Source organism: Loxodonta africana, chromosome 2 (genome assembly GCF_030014295.1).
Source record: "Loxodonta africana isolate mLoxAfr1 chromosome 2, mLoxAfr1.hap2, whole genome shotgun sequence".
NCBI lineage: Eukaryota > Metazoa > Chordata > Mammalia > Proboscidea > Elephantidae > Loxodonta > Loxodonta africana.
Genome location: NC_087343.1, coordinates 151,578,125 through 151,599,692, shown reverse-complemented (window position 1 = coordinate 151,599,692; position 21,568 = coordinate 151,578,125). Strand labels below are relative to the sequence as shown.

The following is a 21,568-nucleotide window of genomic DNA, read 5'->3' as shown; positions in this document are numbered from 1 at the left end:
TCATTGGTCCAGTTGTGAGGATTTTTGTTTTCTTTATGTTGAGGTACAATCCATACTGAAGGCTGTGGTCTTTGATCTTCATTAGTAAGTGCTTCAAGTCCTCTTCACTTTCAGCAAGCAAGGCTGTGTCATCTGCATAACACAGGTTATGAATGAGTCTTCCTCCAATCCTGATGCCCTGTTCTTCTTCACATAGTCCAGCTTCTCATATTATTTATTCAGCATACAGTTGAATAGGTATGGTGAAAGAATACAACCCTGACACACACCTTTCCTGACTTTAAACCACTCAGTATCCCCTTGTTTTGTCCGAACAACTGCCTCTTGATCTATGTAAAGGTTCCTCATGAGCACAACTAAGTCTTCTGGAATTCCCATAATTTGTTATGATCCACACAGTCGAATGCCTTTGCATAGTCAATAAACACAGGTAAACATCTTTCTGGTATTCTCTGCTTTCAGCCAGGATGCATCTGACATCAGCAGTGATATCCCTAGTTCCACGTCCTCTTCTGAAACCTGCCTGAATTTCTGGCAGTTCCCTGTCGATATTCTGCTGTAGCTGTTTTGAACAATCTTCAGCCAAAATTTTGCTTGTGTGTGATATTAATAATACTGTTCCATAATTTCCACATTCGGTTGGATCACCTTTCTTGGGAATAGGTATAAATATGGATCTCTTCCAGTCAGCTGACCAGGAAGCTGTCTTCCATATTTCTTGGCATAGATGAGTGAGCACCTCCAGCACTGCATCCGTTTGTTGAAACATCTCAATTGATATTCCATCAATTCCTGGAGCCTTGTTTTTCGCCAGTGCCTTCAGAGCACCTTGAACTTTTCTTCCTTCAGTACCGTCGGTTCCTAATGATATGCCACCTCTTGAAATGGTTGAATATCGACTAATTCTTTTTGGTATAATGACTCTGTGTATTCCTTCCATCTTCTTTTGATGCTTCCTACATTGTTTAACATTTTCCCCATAGAATCCTTCACTATTGCAACTCGAGGCTTGAATTTTTTCTTCAGTTCTTTCAGCTTGAGAAACGCTGAGTGTGTTCTTCCCTTTTGGTTTTCCATCTCCAGCTCTTTACACGTCATTGTAATACTTTGTCTTCTCGAGCCGCACTTTGAAATCTTCTGTTCAGTTCCTTCATCAATTCTTCCTTTTGCTTTAGCTGCTCGACATTCATAAGCAAGTTTCAGTCTCCTCTGACATCCATCTTGGTCTTTTCTTTCTTTCCTGTCTTTTCAGTGACCTCTTGCTTTCTTCATGTTTGATGTCATTCCACAACTTGTCTGGTCTTTGGTCACTAGTGTTCAATGCGTCAAATCTATTCTTCAAATGGTCTCTAAATTCAGGTGGGATGTACTCAAGGTCATATTTTGGCTCTCATGGACTTGCTCTGATTTTCTTCAGTTTCAGGTTGAACTTGCATATGAGGAGTTGATGGTCTGTTCCACCGTCGGCCCCTGGCCTTGTTCTGACTGATGATATTGAGCTTTTCCATCATCTCTTTCCACAGATGTAGTCAATTTGATTTCTGTGTGTTCCATTTGATGAGGTACATGTGTATAGTCGCCGTTTATTTTGGTGAAGGAAGGTATTTGCAATGAAGAAGTCGTTGGTCTTGCAAAATTCTATCATTTGATCTCCGGCATTGTTTCTATTACCAAGGCCATATTTTCCAACTACTGATCCTTCTTTGTTTCCAACTTTTGCTTTCCAACCGCCAGTAATTATCAATGCATCTTGATTGCCTGTTCGATCAATTTCAGACTGCAGCAGCTGATAAAAATCTATTTCTTCATCTTTGGCCCTAGTTGTTGGTGTGTAAATTTGAGTAACAGTCATATTAACTGGTCTTTCTTGTAGGCGTATGGATATTATCCTGACACTGACAGCATTTGTACTTCAGGATAGATCTTGAAAAGTTCTTTTTGACAATGAATGCAACACCATTCCTCTTCAAGCTGTCATTCCCAGCATAGTAGACTATATGATTGTCTGATTCAAAATGGCCAATACCAGCCCAATTCAGCTAATGCCTAGGATATAGATGTTTATGAGTTTCATTTCATTTTTTATGATTTCCAATTTTCCTAGATTCATACTTCGTACATTTCCAGGTTCCAATTACTGATGGATGTCTGCAGCTGTTCTCATTTTGAGTCGTACCACATCAGCAAATGACGGTCCCAAAAGCTTTACTCCATCCACGTCATTAAGGTTGACTCTACTTTGAGGAGGCAGCTCTTCCCCAGTCATCTTTTGAGTGCCTTCCAACCTGGGGGGCTCATCTTCCAGCACTGTATCAATGTTCAGCTGCTATTCATAAGGCTTTCACTGGCTAATAGTTTTCAGAAGCAGACTGCCGCATCCTTCTTCCTAATCTGGAAGCTCAGCTGAAACCTGTCCTCCATGGGTTACCCTGCTGGTATCTAAGTAACAGTGGCATAGCTTCCACCATCACAGCAACACGCAAGCCGCCCTAGTACGACAAACTGACAGACACGTGGGGGCCTTAGGTTGGAAGGCTCTCAAAATATGACTGGGGAAGAGCTACCTTCTCAAAGTAGAGTCGATCTTAATGATGTGGATGGAGTAAAGCTTTCAGAACCTTTATCTGCTGATATGGAATGACTCAAAAGGAGAAGCAGCAGCTGTAAACATGCATTAATAATTAGAACATGGAATGTATGAAGTATGAATCTAGAAAAATTGGAAGTCATCAAAATGAAATCCTAGGCATTAGGGAGCTGAAATGGACTGGTATTGGCCATTCTGAATCAGACTGTTACATGGTCTACAATGCTGGGAACAAATTGAAGACAAATGGCGTTGCTTTCATAGTCAAAAGGAACATTTTAAGATCTATCTTGAAATACAGTGTTGTCAGCGATAGGATAATTTCCACATGGCTACAAGGAAGACCAATTCTTCTCACAGTTTAGGAGGCTGGAGTCAGAATTGAGGGTGCCGGCTCTTTCTGTCTTGGCTCTGGGGGAACATCCCTGTCCTTGAGCTTCTGCTCCTGGGCAGTCTTCATGTGTCTTGGCATCTGTCTTCCCCTATCTCTGCTGCTTCTGCTTTCTAGTTTAATCTCCTTTATATCTCAAAAGAGAGTACATCAAGACACACCTCACACTAATCCTGCCCGTTAACAGACAACCCATTCCCAAATGGGTTTGTAATCACAGCCATAGAGATTAGAATTTATAACACATATTTTTGGGGGACATGATTCAATCTATAACAAGCAGCCAATTATGACATAGTGGGTCTCCTCCCCCACATGGAGAACAGGGGTAATTTGCTCCCTAGAGATAGGGGCATTTATGTTGTAGCAGATGAGCAAATGGTATCAGTATCTCTAACAGTACAAAGGATTTCTTTTAGAAGACATTCAATGGAATTCCTGGAAGCCAAGTGGAGGCTGGTACACTCAGCAAAGCTACTTCTTCCCCCTCCCCAAGGTGAGAAGGGGTCCAGGATGGTGACAGTAAACAGAAAAAGAAACAAATACTCTGAGAGGGCAGAGGAGGTCTGAGAAAGCAACCTATGTCTACTTAGCAGTTTTTGAACAAGCTTAACTCCTGTCTGGGGGGAAGAAAAGCAAGGAAGATAAAAATATTTTTGCCAGTGAGTGGCCAGCAAACAAGAAGACGCTGCCCTTGTAATGGCTCCCCACTGTCCCGGCTTCACCATGCTGAAAAGAACTGCAATTTAGCAGGGAGCAAAGTGTGCTGCCCTGGTCTCCAGGGGCCAAGAAAACCTTGGTTTCCCCCATTACATGCACACCCACTTTGGGCAGGTAAGGAGTATAGTGAGCAATAGGCTACTTTCGTTTCAGAACAAGGTCCAGCACACTCCTACTGACCCGTGTTTTCTTGGAGATAAAACTTACCCCTGAGACAACAAGCTCCCCGCCGAGGTTCTGCACCTCGGCCTTGACTTTGCTGCAGATGTTGAGCTGGTGGCAGTAGAGGGCGATGCGCTGCAGGTAGGCCAGCAGGTCCTGCTTGCAGGCGGAGTCTGGGCACTGTCAGAAGAGCACATTAGCACCAGGACCTTCTGGCCCAACCACCACCCCTGGCTATTCCAAAAGGCTCAGTGGGGGACTACCTCGCATCCTCTCTTCTTGCTGGAGCAAATGGCAAGAGAGCTGAGTTCTCTAATTTCCTGGGGACGGTCACATCCCTACCCTCCTATCTGCTTGAGGATGGAGGCAAGTGAACCCCATGACACCAGGAAATCACCAATGTCAAGGATTCTACTGCAGACCTTTCATGAGCGTGGAAGCCTGTGGCCTTTGAAGGAGAGAAAAACCCTCAGTAAGCAAGAGCCTGGCTACAGGGAAGAGTCAGAATGTTTTGAGCTAGGTAATAACCACCCAAATGTATAGCTCTTCTGCTCAGAGGCACTTTATCTGCTCAATTATGATGCACACTATAAACATCAGAGGAAAGGAAACATTCATTTTAAGCAAATATGAAGGAACAGTGAGTAAACCAAAGCCTGAAAAGGGGTGCTCAGGGACTGTGAGGTCATGTGGGAAAACTCAAGGGAGAGGGTGGCCGTGCCTGGGTCCCCTCTTGCTGTCAAAGCTCAGGGCTATGGAGGTGCCTAATCAGGGCAGGGTCGGAAGGTTCTACCCAAAGAAGGAACCTCTCAAATGTTCACAGTAAAATTTTCTTCCAGGGAAGGCTGGGGTGCAGTGAATGACAGAGAGTAGTTACAGTGAGGCCAGAGGGACCTTGTAGACCACACTGAAGACTGCATTTTATTCTAAGAAGCTACTGCAGGATTCTGAGCAGGACTTAGCATTTGTGTTTTGCATTTTAACATGATCAGATAGGTGAGCATGCTGGGTCTGTGTGGAGAATGGACTGGAGAGGAAAGAGTAGGAAATCAGGAATAGCAAGGAGTGACTAAGCTGGGGGTTGTGGAGAGGAAAAGATGGATGGTGTTAAGATACATATGGCCAGCAGAAGCAACAGGCTTTTGGTATTGGGTTGCACCTAAGAGAGGAGAGTCAAGGATGACTCCTGAGTCTTTGGCTTGAGCACTGAGTGACAGCTGTCACTCATCCTGCAGCCTGGATGCAGACAGAGAGGCTGATACCGCAGGGAGAGTGGGGAGAGGTGCAGCTAGGGAGTGTAACTGCAAAGGAGAAATAGCATCTCTGATAATGACTCTCAGAGCTTCAAAGGAAATGTGTTACAAAACTTTCAGTAGGAGGGACCCACAACTGTTTTAGGTATCAGCACGAGGGAATAAAGAGGTGAAGGCTGCTGAGGACACAGTGCTGATGCCACAGAAGCCTGTTCCATACTGGCCACACATTAGCCTTCAAAGGACTGGCCAAGTAGGTTCCTGGTTCTTATAGTGTGTCAGTGCTGGCCCAGAGCTAAAGTTCTGAAGACAGAGAACTGAGAGATAATAAAATAAGAGTAGAAGCCTTTTTTAGCCATCAACCAATGGAAATTTTCAGAATATATACACCCGCTTTACAGGCAAACTGAGCCTAACTCACAGGACTTGTCAAAGAAAAAAGCAGGAACTCAGAAGTCTTTAAAAATCTATGCCAGTATATTCATCAAGTAGGTTGGCAAGTTAAAAACAATTTTGAGCTAAGTGAAAAGAGCTATGACCCATGCAGTACATGGCTAGAGCGACCTCAGGAATGGGCTAGGCTGCCTAAGCCCCAGGACGAAGCTGAGAGACCCACACGGCTAATCTGTCACTTACATGGTCTGCAATGGTACGGCCAAGCTTATCCATCCTGGAACCTGCCTCAGCAATTTTCTTGGCGGCACTGATCACATCTGAGGTATTTTTGAGTGGTCCTTTACCGCTATAAAAAGAACAACAAGAATCACTGTATATGAAGCCCTTCAGAGCTGGGAGATAAGGGAAAACCTAAGATGCCTACATGGTGGCAGGGACTTGTAGGGGGAAAACTGTCCTGGTACAGTGTGGTGTGCAATCTCACCGGGTGAAGTCGGTCATCTCCATCATAATCATGCACATCTGCTTGGCCAGTACGATGATGTCGTTGCCACTGTCGTCCCATTTGGACACTTCAGCATCCAGCTTGCTCTTTTCTTCCTGGAAGCTGGCCACCTGCTCTGCAATCTTTGCTTTCTGCTCCTGGGGAAGCTGAGCCATGATCGCCTAAAAGCAGAGACACAGAAAGCTCTACATAAAGAGAATATGAAGTTCTCATGGTGAATTAGCCAAGAGTATTTCCAACCGGCAATCTATGACATCGGTAGGATAATGCTTTAATAGGTTTCATTTTGCCTGAAGGGCTATTCTCATCTTGCTCAGAAGTCTATGGCAGCCTGAATTCCCGACCCACTTTCTAGAACAAGTTCTAGTGTGGAGGGAAATGGAGTGTGAGGGGTAGAAGGCCAATATGGAAGCTTCGTGATCACACCTGCACAGGGACAGAACCTGCTACCTTCATTCTCTTGGTTTCAGCTGCGGGCTCTTGCAGTGGGCAGAGTGAGGGAAAGAAGAGGCTAATGCAGAGGGCTGTTGACCTGATGGGCCCTCAACAGACATTTCCCCTGGCCACATTCATCTTTACAGCTCCAACTTTTCGAGGTAAACTGGAAGTAGTTTTTGAATGTAAGCTGGGAGGAGGGAATGTGCAGGAGAACGTGCTGAGAAATACACATTTTGGCTACCTGACACGGCATTAAATCTTATTAAAAGCAGTACTTGGAGGCCACTGCCCATTTTAAGCCCCACCAACTCTAGGGTCCGGCGTACCTTCCCACTCAGCTTACTAAAGTGCCAGTGATGGGGCCTAAAACACACTTGCTATTCAAAATTATTTCCAAGAAATGAAAAAAGAAAAAAGACTCCTTGGAAATTTTTTCATGGTGTTCTCCCAAAACATAGATGCTATCGATTAAGGATTTAATGACTCAAAGGGATACAGTGGCTCTGACTGGTTTTCTCAAATGCACCACTTATTTTTTTCTTTTTAATTCATGAATAATTAAATATTCCATACCCATGGTATCACTGGGATAGGCAAAAGCAGCCATCTTTTTTTGAGTTTCCCAATCTTTTTAACAAACACTACTGCAGGATCCCAGGGCTCTCCCTCTGCAGGCCTTGGGCTCCAGTGAAGAGGCTCCTGTTTCTGCCCTGGTCCCAGCTGAGAAGACATTTTGGAGGAACCTACAGCTGACCTAGCAGGTGCTACAACATAGGTTAATTTCACTCCTCCTGAAGCAGAAAAAGAGGGAAAGTGGGGTTCTAGATACCGAGAGTCTGCTTTCCCGTAAAAGATGAGCTCCGCAGATGCCCCCCAGGATGTTCTCTTACCCGGGCACTTTGGCCGGCGATCAGCTGATCGTCTTCTGTTTGGACGCTTGTTCTACTTCTGACGTCAAAATCTTCCGTCTCAAAGTCAGAGTCATCCAACTCCTCAGGGGTCTGCCAACAAGACAGAGATCGTGAGTCAAACACAGCCCTGGGCCTCCATGGTCCTGCCTCTGAGGCTCTGGGCCCACCATACACCTGTTACCTGCTATTACACTGGTAACAGTGGCTGGCTCCCTGTGACCACTGTTGCTGCCCCTAAACCAGAGGCCTAGTAAGTCCACAGGGGAGAACATGAAACCTGGCTCTAGAATCCATGCAGATCAAATTCTGGATTTTAATGTGCAGTGTTTGGAACAGCTCTGGGACTAAAGTTAAAGCTGCTCATTATTCATCTTTGAGTCTGCTTCACAAAAGCACCGGCCAGCCGCCAGTCAGGTGGCAGGTGTGGGTACCTCACCGGGACTGCCTAAAGGGCCAGGATTCTTTTATGGGGATAGGGCTTCACTTTCAACTACTTAGTCAAGAGGCCCTTACTTTGTATAACACAAGGTTTTCACTTCTTAATGTACTTCCGCAACACCTGCATCTTAAAAAGGTGAGAATTGTCCTGGGCAGAAAGGGTGCTATCTTAAAAATAAAGGTGTTTTATACAGCATTAAGCAGATTCTTATACCTTTCCCACTTTATGACAAACAGAAAATTAAATGAATTAAATAATACAGGACCTTACTTTAGGGAATCAAAGGCTTTTTTTTTTTTTTAACTTTTATCAAAATATCAAAGAAAAATAGAGGGAATATAGCAGGTAAAGGCTGAGTAAATACCAAAGGGACTGATTACTGGTCTTAGCTCTTTGCTTTAATTATGAAATAAAATTCTTATTTTGCACAAACTGTCAGCCTCTCGTGATTAGCTGCTGACTTGAAACATAATGCCAACTTCTGGAAGTTATCAGCTGAGGGGCAGCAGGAACAGCTGGGGCTGGCTCCTGGCCCTGCCAGCCAGCCTGTGACAGGCGATCAGCGAGGCAAGTCCCTCATCTGCACCAGGACCTAATCCAGGCCCAGCCCCAGGCCTGCCGAGATGCTTCAGTGAGACAACACGCGAGAATGCGCTCTGAAATGGCCCAAAGTGTCTTAGGTTTGTACATGTGCAGAGGCTAGGCCTGCCCTCAAGGTGAGAGCAGTGGCCACATCTACTCTCAGGGCCACATGGGCACTAGTGGGCGCAGAGTCCTGCTGACTCAGCAGCACATTTTAATGCTGGGCTCACAGATATCGGTAGAGTTTGGTGTGCGTGTCTGTTAAGAAGCTTCTTCAAGGACTGCCTTACATTATCTCTACTTCCTGACCACCCACCACTCTCAACAGCCCATCATGGACCCAAGAACTGTTCTTGCCAAGATAACCAAATACCCTCTTTTTTCTTTTCTTCTTTTATTCATGAAATATTTGTTGGGTATCTGTGTGCCAACCACTGTTCTGGGCTCCAGAGATAAATATGACCAACATAGGCAAAAATCCCTGGTTTTACAATGCTTATATTCTACTAGGAAAAATGAGACCAAAGTGAATGATTTGACATATTAGAAATTATCACTGCTATTAATAAATAAATAAAGCAGTGAAGAGGGATTTTAAATGACTGATCAGGAAAGGTCTTATGAAAAAGTGACGTCTGAGCGGAGACCTGAGGGCAGTGAGGTAGGAACACGACAGGTACCTGGGGGGAGCACTTCAGTAGGAAGGAGGAGCCACCTTGTTGCCTTCAGGTCACAGGGCCAGCAGGAGCCCTGAGAGCACAGAGGACAGCAGGAGAAGAGCTGAGAGGTGCGGGCTCATCTCCTAGAGAGGGGCATTGTGGCCAGTGCTAAGGACTGAGGTTCTCGGGCAGCTTTTGGAGCTTAAGCAGTAGTTATGTGATCTGCTTTAGGTTTAAAAAGGTCACTAACTGATTTGTGGATAATGAGAGTGCAGGCAGCTAAGGGTGGGAACAATGGTGAGGGTCTAGATTTATTGTGAAGGTAGAGCCAACATAATGTGCAGATAGATCAGATGTGGGTTATGAGACAGAATAGGAAATTTCAGGGGTGAATCCAAGTTTATGGCATGAGCAACTGAAAGGCTAGAGCTGCGATCAGCTGACACGCAATGACTGTGGGTGGGACGGGTTGGAGGCAGAGAGTCAGGAGCTCAGGCTGGGACAGAAGCTTACGATGCCTATTAGACAATCAAGCAGTGAGAGACAGTAGGCAAGGTGGCAAGATAGAATGGAACTCAGGCAGTCAACATCTAGATGGTAATCTCAGGCTTTGCATACCACAGGAATGACTAGAGACAGAAAAGAGGTCCAGGACTTGGCTATGGGGCATACCAATGTTAACAGGCTGCAAAGATGAGGAGTAACCAGCGAAAGAGGCTGAGGAGGAGGGGGGTCAAGTGGTAGATTTTTTTTTTTAAGATGAGAGAAAAAACAGCATGTTTGTGTGCTTGGGAAAGGGCTGGAGGCGGGGGGGGAGGTGGTGAACTGATAGAGCAAGAGGGGGTGCCATCTAATGCCCCAGCAGAGGGCATGCCCTTAGCGAGCAGCACACTAAGAGGGCCATCCATGGTAACAGGAAAGAGGCGGAATACATGAGCACAGATGCAGCAGGGCAGATGTTCCAGCTGCCTCAGGAGAAAAGGGAACGAGGCCATCCATGTGGAGAGGATGGAGACACAGGTGTGAGAGGCTTAAGGACAGGAACGCATGAAATGGTCAAAGAGCCTAGCACGAGCATATATCAGTGAAATCTAGCTGTTGCCTGCGGAACACGGTATAGAAAAGCACAGGCACCCTGACCGGAGTCACTGAATCCGTGACCTTTGGTCCTCCCACACACAGTCACACCAGAGGTCACACTCCAGTCCTAGACTCTTAAATCCCACAGGCTTTCACCTCAGACACCCGACAACTCCTCCTCCTCATTAGGGTTTCTTTTTTTTTTTTTCTATTTCTAGGTATCTGTCTGCATGAAAAGAACTTGGGGAAACAGGGCTGTGTGCATTACCACTGGTAAATGTGACCCAGGGACCCTGTCACACCACCAAGTGTTACTGACTTCCTTGGGCTCAGTCAGGCCCTTGTTGAATGCAGGTTCTTCATCAGCACAGCAGCAGGAATGAAGAAAGCAAAACCCACCAGCAATGGGAGAGAATATCTGCTTATCTTGGGAGATCTGACCAGCAAACCATAGAGGCTGAAATGGTACTCCCCAGGCCAACTAGATCCATAGCACAGCAAAGCAGCATCAATGCATCAGGTAGGCGCCCATTCCCACTGTCACTCTATAGCTAGGGTAAAGCCTGGCCCAGAGACCTGGGAGATGGCCATGTGGACCTGGGGAGAGTCCTGCTCTCAGCTTTCAGAATGACATGCTCATTATCAGAGCAGCATGCAAAGGGTCAACTAGTCTGGGAAAAGCAACTGTGAGACCGAGGCCCAGTACCCTGGAGGGGTCGGTAGTTTTCTGAAACCCCTCTGTTCATGCCAACCCAGAGGGGGCCCTGGACTTTTCCTCAGGCACTGTGAACCGCTCGGTGCTCACTCAGCCTCATGCTAGAGAGGCACCACCAGGGGCTGGCACAACCCTTCTTTCCCATCCTGAACATACTGAAGTTCTACCAGGGAATGCTTGCCTGCAGCCACTGTGAGGAGGGGGGCGCTAGTGTGAAGAGCAACTTAAACCCGCATTAGGAAAATGCCCCTTTCTCTGAAATTAACAGTCTTTATTTTTTGTAGTTCCTTCTAACTCAAACTGAAGTCTCATATTGCACTGACTGTTTGCTCTAAATTAAATCCTCAAGGCCAACTCATGCTAGCTCCCCTTCTCAGCCCAAGTTTGGGCTCTAACTTGCAACTAACAGTCATTTTAGACAACATAATTAAATATATCTCATTCTAAAAGCCTTTAGATTCATGGCTTTAATATACTGCCACCACATCTGCTGAGTTCCAGAATGATGCATTGCTCGAGTTTAGCAAATGATAAGAAAGAAGCTGTTAAAACATCTGAAATGCAGTTACTCACCCTTATCATCAACACTGCTTTCCTGATGTCCCGGATGCCATCGTACACCAGGCGGGAGGCATCGATAAACTCATTCTCGTCCATGGGCTGGGCGGGGTCTGAGCTGAGGGCTTCCACCGCCGCTTCCACTTGCTCGGTGAAACGTGGCATGACTGTGGGGAGAGAAGCATACCAGATCCTGATGGCCAAGAGGACACGGTCATTCCACCAACCCTCCCTAAATCCCTCAGGCCGTCAGACAGAGGCGAGGTGTATGAGGAAGAGCCTCTGCTGCTACCATATGAAGGGTATTTATGGTTGAAATAATTTAAATACAGTATTTTATAAACACTCGAGTCATTTTCTTTGTCTCTGACTAGATTCTGCAACACAGAACTTGAAGTGAAATTTTCTTGAGGCTATGTTTGGGTCTCACCTTAATTTTGTATTTATTTACTAACAGGAGACTTAACTCAGAAGTACATCTTTATGTGTTCACAATTAGCCATGATCACGCACTACAAGGAAGAAAATGTGCTTGTGAGGTCTTCATCCTGCTAACTTCTCATGAGTTAGATGTTTCACCCAGAACTCTCCTCTTATGACCTGAGCTCTGATTCCCTAACAGCATGGCCCTGCCCTACTTAGGCCATGGCAGGGGGGTGGGGGGAATGGGGGGTGGGGGACAATGGACAAGGAGGAGCCTCCACACCTGTGTTGGAAAGCAGCTTGGTGGCCTCCAGAACCTTCTCCGTGTAGACCCCTGGCTCGTAGTTGTCCATCTCTGAGGTGACCACATGAATGACCCGGGCTGCCCGGCCTCGAATTGCTCCAGCTGTGCGGTCTAACCCATCCACATCTTTTTCTTGCAGAGCAATGACGCATTTGTTCACATCTTCCAAAATGTGATTCTCTGAGCAACAAGAAAAGCCAAATGAGGGAGGAGGTCTTCCATAGAAGGTGACAACTGTAAGCTAGCCTCTATTATTTCTTCCATGCTTCCTCTGTGCCAGCCACAGTGCCAAAAACTTTACATGTATCATTCATTCATTTCACTGAAGAGACCAGGTGAGCTGTTAAATTGTCCCACAGAAACTCAACCTATAATAACCCCTAAGAACCATCTTTAATTCAGGTTAGGAAAAAAAAAAAAGTCCATTTCTGAAGCATAGTTCTACAGACCAGCTCAAAATTCAGATCACAGACAAATCTGTGAAACATTTCATAACATGGAGGAACCTGGAAGGCATTATGCTGAGTGAAATTAGTCAGAGGCAAAAGGACAAATATTCTGTAAGACCACTATTATAAGATCTTGAGAAATAGTATAAACTGAGAAGAACACATACTTTTGTGGTTACAAGGGGCGGGGGGAAGGAGGGTGGGAGAGGGTTTTTTACTGATTATTTAGTAGATAGGAACTACTTTAGGTGAAGGGAAGGACAATACTCAATACATGGAAGGTCAGCTCAACTGGACTGGACCAAAAGCAAAGAAGTTTCCGGGACAAACTGAATACTTCAAAGGTCAGCGAAGCAAGGGCCGGGGTTTGGGGACTATGGCTTAAGGGGACTTCTAAGTCAATTGGCAAAATAATTCTATTATGAAAACATTCCACACCCCACTTTGAAGTGTGGCATCTGGGGTCTTAAATGCTAACAAGCGGCCATCTAAGATGCATCAATTGGTCTCAACCCACCTGGAGCAAAGGAGAATGAAGATCACCAGGGTCACACGATAACTATGAGCCCAAGAGACAGAAAGGGCCACATGAACCAGAGACTTACATCATCCTGAGACCAGAAGAACTAGATGGTGCCTGGCCACAACCCATGACTGCCCTGACAGGGAGCACAACAGAGAACCTCTGAGGGAGCAGGAGAACCGTGGGGTGCAGACCCCAAATTCTCATAAAAAGACCAGACTTTATGGTCTGACTGAGACTAGAAGAATTCCGGCGGTCATGATCCCCAAACCTTCTGTTGGCCCAGGACAGGAACCATTCCCGAAGACAACTCATCAGACATGGAAGGGACTGGACAATGGGTTGGAGAGAGATGCTGATGAAGAGTGAGCTACTTGTATCAGGTGGACACTTGAGACTGTGTTGGCATCTCCTGTCTGGAGGGGAGATGGGAGGGTAGAGAGGGTTAGAAACTGGCAAAACCATCATGGAAGGAGAGACTGGAAGGAGGGAGCGAGCTGACACATTAGGGGGAGAGTAAGTGGGAGTATGGAGTAAGATGTATATAAGCTTATATGTGACAGACTGACTTGATTTGTAAACTTTCACTTAAAGCACAATAAAAATTATTAAAAAAAAAATTCAGATCACAGAAACCTTAATATCTACTCTTTACTTTACTCTTAGTTTCACTGATCTTACATTCCCAAGTCTAAATCAGAAGAACAAAATTCCACCGTAAGGCTTTTATCCTCCCCACCCCTGCCGCCCCTAAGATGCCAATGGTGTTCAAACAATCTACCAAGAAGCCAACACAGCCCTGGGACAGAAGAAGGTCCTGGAAAGCAGGCTAAAGCCTCCTTTGGAGGGCTCTGAGGAGCCCACATGAGGCAAAACATTTAATAACCTTCTCGTGGTAAGCAGTTGGGCCAATTACGAGTCCCTAGTGGCATCCACCAGTCATAAAGTTGGGTTTTGGAGGACCCATCTCTAGAACGGAGATAGTAAGTTTGACCTCATAAGACAACCAAAACAAGAATGGTCATGATGCCACTTCTTTTCATCCCAAGGTGAGCTGGGGCAAGCAGTATTTGGCACATCTAGCCAAGATGGGGGCCACCACAATGCCCTGCCTGTAGGCTGCAGCCCGAGAACCAAGGCTCTTCTCTAATTCCCAAGAGACAGTAGGCAGGGACTCTTTAAGGGATAAGACCTTTGTTCTGAGACCACAGGTATGATGGAATAAGATTTAAAAAAAAAATTATTAATGATATGGAAGAACTGAAAAGACACTTGGTAAAAAAAACTAGAAGACAGGAAATAGAATTCCTGTTAAAGAAGGAAAAATGAATTCCTATAATAAAGAAGACCTAATCTAGCCTCTACTAGTTCGGAAATTATTGTGCTATCAAAAGAGAAAACATATTAATCTAATATAAACAGATTTTAGGGTATATATTTGAATCAATCACAAGAATAAAATGGTCTGGGGACCCCCTCCAGAGCACCTTTTATATGCTATGTGCTAATTTAAACCGACTATGCCTGCCCAGGAAACCCTGGTGGTATAGTGGTTAAGAGCTTGGCTGCTAACCAAAAGGTCATCAGTTCAAATCCACCAGGCACTCCCTGGAAACCCTATGGGACAGTTCTACTCTGTCCTATAGGGTCACTGCTATGAGCTGGAATCAACTCGATGGCAATGGGTTTTTTTTTTTAGTGCCTGCCCACCATACAAGGCACTGGGTTTAAACTGCTGCCTTTACTGAATCTGGCACACCGTTTATCTGTCAGATGAACCATCACACATTAGTATCACGTATCACTAAAAAAAGAAGAGATGCTGGTAATCCAATGTTTTCTCATATTGATTTTAACACTTATCCAGGTTTCAGAAATGTTAATACATGGAGGGGGGAAAGTGTATCTTCAAATCAATGAAGCATGGCATTCTCTTTTGTTCATTAAATGGTGGCCCAAACTTCCACCTGCAATTAGATATCCATGTTTTAAAAAATCAATTTGGACCTTCTTCAGCTCAGACAGGCTTTCTTTCAGATGAACCCAAACCAGGGAAGGGTTTTCCATTCTCTAGCAACAAAGGAAGCCCTTTCATTTCAGGAAGCTGACTAAAGTCAGATTCTCTACGTTCACTCAACAGCCATCTCTGGGAAAGCCCTGGCCTGGCTGAGGCCACAGCACCCCCAGGACACAGCCCCGAGCCTGCTCTCTGCTCCCAGGCCCTAGGGGAGGCTGAGAGTCCACTGAACCTGCACAAATCGGGTGAGGAGGTAGGTGCCCACGCTAATTTACCCATAAATTACCTTAGTTTTAATTGAATTTCCAAGGAAACAGAATGGATCTGTTATGATGAAACACACCAATCGACACCCCATTAAAGGCTGATTGTCCAATATGGTCTTTATTTACAGGTGTGTTTCAACAAGAAAAAAAAATCCTCACTCACACACACCAGTCTGTCTGTCTATCTATCTATTTATACACACACACACACATATACACAGAGCTATATGTAGATTAACACAAAAGGGACCACACTATGGACGCAATTATATCCATTTTTCACCTAAAAACCTTTCTAGGTCTGCCCATAAAGAGCTCTTGTGTCTATTTTAATGGCTGCATAGTACCCTGCTGAATGCATGGAAGGGCCATAATTCACTTATCCAGTCTTCTTTTAGACATCTGGGTTGAAGTGAATATCCTGGAACAGGTATTTTGGCAAACTTTGGTATACATATCCTTGGGGAAAATTTCTAGCAATGAAATTACTGAGTCAAAGGGTATATACGTTTAAAATAGACACATGGTGCCTAATTGCCCTTGAGGAACCATGCCAACTGGCACCCTCCTGAAAGACTGCAAAAATTTACATTTCAGTCCACAGCATGTAATAACAGGGCCTGCTCTGTGCACCCTTTGCCCTGGATATCTTTATTGGTGTACCTTTTATGCACACACAGGAGATAATAATATTGCTTAATACTTTATAGTGCTTACTCTATGCCAGGCACTGTTCTGACTACTTAACATTTAACTCTCTATGTAGTACGCACTGTTTTTTATCATCGTTAATCAATGAAGAAATTGGGGCACAGAAGTATTGAGTGATTTGCCCAAGGTCACACAACAGGCAGTAGGCATCAGGAGTCAGGAATCAAACCTGAATTTATCACTAGCGATACCACTTCCTCCAAAGGAACTCTTATTTTCAGGTTTTTATTTTTGCTATTAAAGAAAAAAATTAGTTGCAATAATCCTTTTATTTAATAATCTTCCAATCAGACCAAATTTTATGAGCACATTGACACTTAATGAAGGAGAGTACAAGTTACCACTCTTGTGTATTGCCCCAAAGTATTTCCTGCGATATATCATTTGTTTCCAAGAGCATTTGGTAAAGAAACATGATAAATCCAATTAGAACCACTCCGAGCAACCGTTTTTAAAAAAACAAATCCAAAGCTTCAGCATGTAAGCGGAATAAACAAAGGACAAAGTAAATTGCATTTCCATGGAAAACATTTATCAAATGAAATTCAAACAGTCTTTATCACTTTGATAAATTTCAAACCATGCTCCTTAAGAAATCAGTCAATATAAATATATTCTTGGTTTGCTGCATGCTGTCCAGCATCTCAAGCTGTCTCCAGTATTTACAAGGCAACACTCTGAATACAACAGCCTGGGGAAGAAGAATTCCCACTCCTTCTTCCCTAAGGGTGGCATGTATGTCCCCTTCTTCATTAGCAAGTGCCACTATCTTATGTTCGACATGCAGCGACCCAAGCTCCCCATGCTCTAAAGCCTCATGAAAAGCTTGTATCTGGGTCTTGGTGACGTCACCAGGTCATACACAAGATGGCCATTACCTTTTAAACTACAAATCAGGATCAAAACCCACTGCCGTCAATAAGACTGCCACATCTTTCTCTCAAGGAGCAGCTGGTGGGTTTGAACCACGGGCCTTTCAGTTAGCAGCCAAGTGTTTTAACCACTGCCCCACCAGGGCTTCCCTACAAATCAGGACATGACTTACGAGAAGTATAAGGAAACTTCTGAGACTAAAAGGACAGAATACCCAGCAGCAGTTGAGATGAAGCAGCAGAGGGCCCTCTCAGCCCTGCTCCCTAAGTAACTTCCCTTGTTTGGGTTCCCAGTGAGTAAGCCAAGCTACAGGGAATGCCCAGGTCCCAAGGATTCAAAGAGAGAATTTCATGGTAGAAAATCATCAGTGAAAATATTCCACAAGACCTCTCACACTGCCAAAGGACCACAGGCTCCAGAATACAGAGAAACACCAATCCAAAGAATCATGCAGCCCCTTTACATTTCATTCAGCAAAATTTTATGAAGCGCACCTGTCTTAAGCTAGGCCCTGGGCTGGGCACTCGCCTGGCAGCCCTTCTACTTGGAAACCAGTCCCTCTCACTGACAGGCACACTGAAACACCTGTGTGCCTCCGGGCAAGTGGCCAAAAAGGTGAATGGGGCAGATGAGGGAGAGCCCAGCCAGATCTGGCTTCTCGTCTAAATTCTGCCGAATGCTGCAGATGATGCCTGCCTGCCAATCTGTGGCACACTTCCAGAGAGCTAAGGACTGAGGACCAGTGAGGGGCTGGTCCAATCAGGAGTTGGAGTCCCCTCAACAAGAACCATTGCTCCCCTGCCTCAGCTGGGCATCAGGTGAGATGAGGTAACTTCTCTAGTCCCCCCACGTAACAAGTGTTAAACCGGCCATGGTGAGGTAGGTGTGTGAGGGGATAAAGGAGCATAATACTAAATATTTAATTGGTCGATCCAGTAGAACTCCCACCCCCTAAAAAGCACACCATAAAAATCAGAGGAACTGTGCATAATGGCCGTTGCCCTATTAACTATTTAATTATTCAACAGTTCTAAGCAAGCCTGTGACAGAACATTAGAAAAACATGCCAGGCAGACCTCTAAAATTCAGATGCTCTGAAAACAACACAACACTACTTCCTAATGAGAGAATTGTTCCATGTTTTTATTTGCTAAATGGAAACTGTCTAAACTCCTTTCCATCAAGTCCCCCCTCTCTTATACTCTCCTACATTTACATAAAAATTGAACATACTCACCAGACAAGAGTGTGTCTATTAGAGGATCTGATTTCTCTTTTCCATTCTTCTATTTTATGTCATATATACCCTGAACATATTGTCTGGATCCCACTAAATGCTGCTGCTGGATTCCTTTTGTTCTCCGATTTGAAGAACGGTGCATGAGAGACATTTGATTCTATTAAATTTTATTTTCCTGTAAGAAGGCCTGAAAATCCCTTGAGACCAACCCTGAGAGATCCATAACCTAATCACAAGAAAGTAAGTTTGGAAATCTATCCGGAAGGGGGCTTTGCATTTAGATTTCAGAATTTTTTGTTTGCTTGAAAGTGTGCTGTGAAGGTGGAATGTTTTTCTCTAAACCTATAAAAGAATAATTCAGTACTTTATTGGGAAAAGCAGCAGAAGGCCAAGGTTTCCCCAAACAGCCATCGCTGCATTTCTGGCACCTGCAAGATGTGCTTATGAATGGGTTTTTGCTTCAAAGTACCACCACCTGCAATTTGGCAGCCCCCGCAGCAGCACGGGCCACCCCCTTCTCTCTGCACTTCAGGGAGTGCAGGCTCCCCACTGGTACAGGCAAAGCCCAGGGAGCGAGCAGAGACAGGGAGACATTGGTATGCGGAACACGCCGTCCCCCTTATATAGGTCACTGCTGAAGGACCGTGCTGTGCACGTACTTAGCCCCGCTTCTGTTTCAAGGCCCACTGCCACTCACATCTCCTCTGTTCTAGCCTGCAGCTCCCTGGGGTGACAGGTAGTTTCAGCCCTACAGGCACCCAGCCGCTGACTCTGCCCACAGCCTCTAGCCTCAGGAAGCCTGGCACTCCCAGACAGCAGGCAGTGTGGCCATTTGAAGGGCAACCACAGCCCCATTAAATGGAGAATGCCTTTATACTTACTCAACTCTAAGGAGATGGGACTGAGATTTATCTCTGTGTGATAAACACTATGAATTGCATCCGACAGACATTTTCTATATGAATGCAATTTACTATGTCATTACCAGTTTATGTTTATATAATGAAATCAACTGTTTTTGTGAGGTGAATTACCCAGATTTATTTTTTTCCAAATTCATAATTAAATGGCCCTTAAATACTTCCTCCCTGTTTTCTATCTGTGCATCATGCAGACACAGAAGAGTCTGGGAAAAGTAGGCAGTTAAAACTATGATCATTTCTAAGGGAGAGAGAAGAGGCTTTCCAAGAAGGGAAAAATTATTTTAAAAGAAACTAAAGGTGATGGTGGTGGGAGTTGCTTCTAAGTTTCACAGCCTCTGGCCAGAACACAGGTCAATGATTTTTTATAAAAACAACAGTAGCAACTGGGGTGGGTGGCCATAATGCCATATAGGTCACACTTGCAGGCTCTCACTCTATACAAACAAGGGGAAAAAGCTCTCCAGCTGCCTTTCAAATCACGCTTCTGAGGTCAAATCAGCCACTCCGAGCCCTGAGACAAGACAAGAGAAACTACTCCAATGCCACCTTCCAATGCTCAGCAGTCAGGGGTAGCTTTTTTTTTTTTTTTTTTTTTTAATTAAAATGAAAACCCATACAATATTATTGCCAGACTACTTTACCTGCCCAGACTTGAGGACTTTTTGATTGTAACTTAGTTGGAAGCAATTACCCACATCTCATATGCTTCTCTGGGGAACCCTTATTACCTGAGACAGCCAAGAAGTCATCAATGGAAGTAATGTCATCTACAGCATCGGTGAGGACACGGACTTGTTTTTCCCATTGTTCTTTAAAAAGATCCATGTTCTCTTGGGCCAGTTTACTCTGTGGTTTTGCCGCTAATGCCAGTGCAGCATTGATAACCTGCAAGAGACATTCAAGTTCATTGTTAACTCTCTTTTTCAGAGCCATGCAAATAAAAGAGACAGGGCAATGCAGTCAATAGATTGGCCACAGCTTTGTCTCACCTGCATTTCACGAGGACCCTGTACGTGCTACCACAAACCTTACGAAGTTGAAGCAGAGAAATGCTAAACAACAGGTTTTACGTATCAATGTAGAATACATATTTTATCTAGAAACTAAGAGCAAGTATAAAATAATAAAAAGTACCTCCTTGTATATAAATTTTTGTATGAGAGACTGACTTGACTCGTAAACTTTCACTTAAAGCACAATAAAATTTTTTTTAAAAAGAACCTCTTATCTCTCTACTCTGCAACAGCAACTCCTTACAATTTTTGGTATTCTGTTCCAGGCTTTTTTCTCCTAATATATACACGTATGTAGACGCATCAAAAAATATCCAATTACGTGACATAAACTGACTATTCTGTCCCTTCCTTTTAATACTTACCCATATAATTATGTATTAAAACATTACTACTGTACCTAAATATGTTATATTTCAATGCCACAGGCAGCCCTCTACCCTTTTTTTAAAAACTGAGGCATAACTGACATGTAATAAACTGAATGTAGAGTATAATCTAAAAAATCTCTTTTAAAATGTTTTGAGATGTAATTCACATATCAAACAATTCACTCATTAAAAAGTGTACAATTCAATGCTTGTTTTTTTTAGTATATTCAGAGTTGTGCAATTATTACCACAATCAATTTTAGAACATTTTCATCCCCACAAAAGAAACCTTGTACCCATTATCAGTCATTCCCCGTTTCCCTGACCCTTTGTCTCTACAGATTTGCCTACAATGGACATTTCATATAAATGCAATCTTACAATAAATAGACTTGTGACTAGCTTCTTTACTCAGCATGTTTTAAAGCTTCATCCATGTTGTAGCATGTATCAGTACTTCATTCTTTTTTATTACTAATAAAAATATTTTACTTATCCATTTATCAGTTGATAGGCAGTTGTTTCTACTTTTTGGTTATTATGAATAATGCTGCTGTGAATATTATACACATTTTTGTGTTTTCATTTCTCTTGGGTATATACCTAGAAATGGAATTGTTAGGTCATGTGGTAACTCTGTTTAACCACTTAAGAAGCTGTCAGACTGTTCTCCAAAGTGGCTACACCATTTCACATTCCCACTAGTACGAGAGTTCCAATTTCTCCATACCTTCTCTACTTACTCCCCCCTTTTTATTACAGTCATCCTCGTGGGTGTGAAGTGGTATCTGATTGTGGTTTTGATTTGCATTTCCCTGACCCCTGGTGATGTTAAGCATCTTTTCATGTGCTTATCGACCATCTGTACATCCTTCTTTGGATAAGTGTCTATTCAGATCCTCTGATATACTCTTTAATGAGTGAATAATGAGAGTAACAGAAAAATGAAGGATTCATTAGTTTTCTAGGTCCATGGGTGCTTATGGGTTAGGGGGAAAATCTGTTTATAATAATGGAACTTGGAAGCATAGCAAAGACAGGAGGGAACTGGTATGACGG

The 21,568-nt window shown here is 44.1% G+C and overlaps 1 protein-coding gene across 1 annotated transcript in view; it reads right to left on the bottom strand.

The window, feature by feature from the left end:
- CTNNA1 (catenin alpha 1) overlaps positions 1-21,568 on the bottom strand; it is a 195,404-nt gene that overhangs the window by 3,600 nt on the left and 170,236 nt on the right. Inside the window, exons 11-17 of the mRNA XM_064276791.1 lie at positions 19,854-20,010; positions 12,103-12,303; positions 11,412-11,563; positions 7,343-7,453; positions 5,994-6,175; positions 5,750-5,855; positions 3,906-4,040 (exon numbers count right to left, since the gene is read on the bottom strand). Of these exons, the coding sequence (XP_064132861.1) occupies positions 3,906-4,040; positions 5,750-5,855; positions 5,994-6,175; positions 7,343-7,453; positions 11,412-11,563; positions 12,103-12,303; positions 19,854-20,010 (1,044 nt within the window). The remainder of the gene's footprint in view (positions 1-3,905; positions 4,041-5,749; positions 5,856-5,993; positions 6,176-7,342; positions 7,454-11,411; positions 11,564-12,102; positions 12,304-19,853; positions 20,011-21,568) is intronic.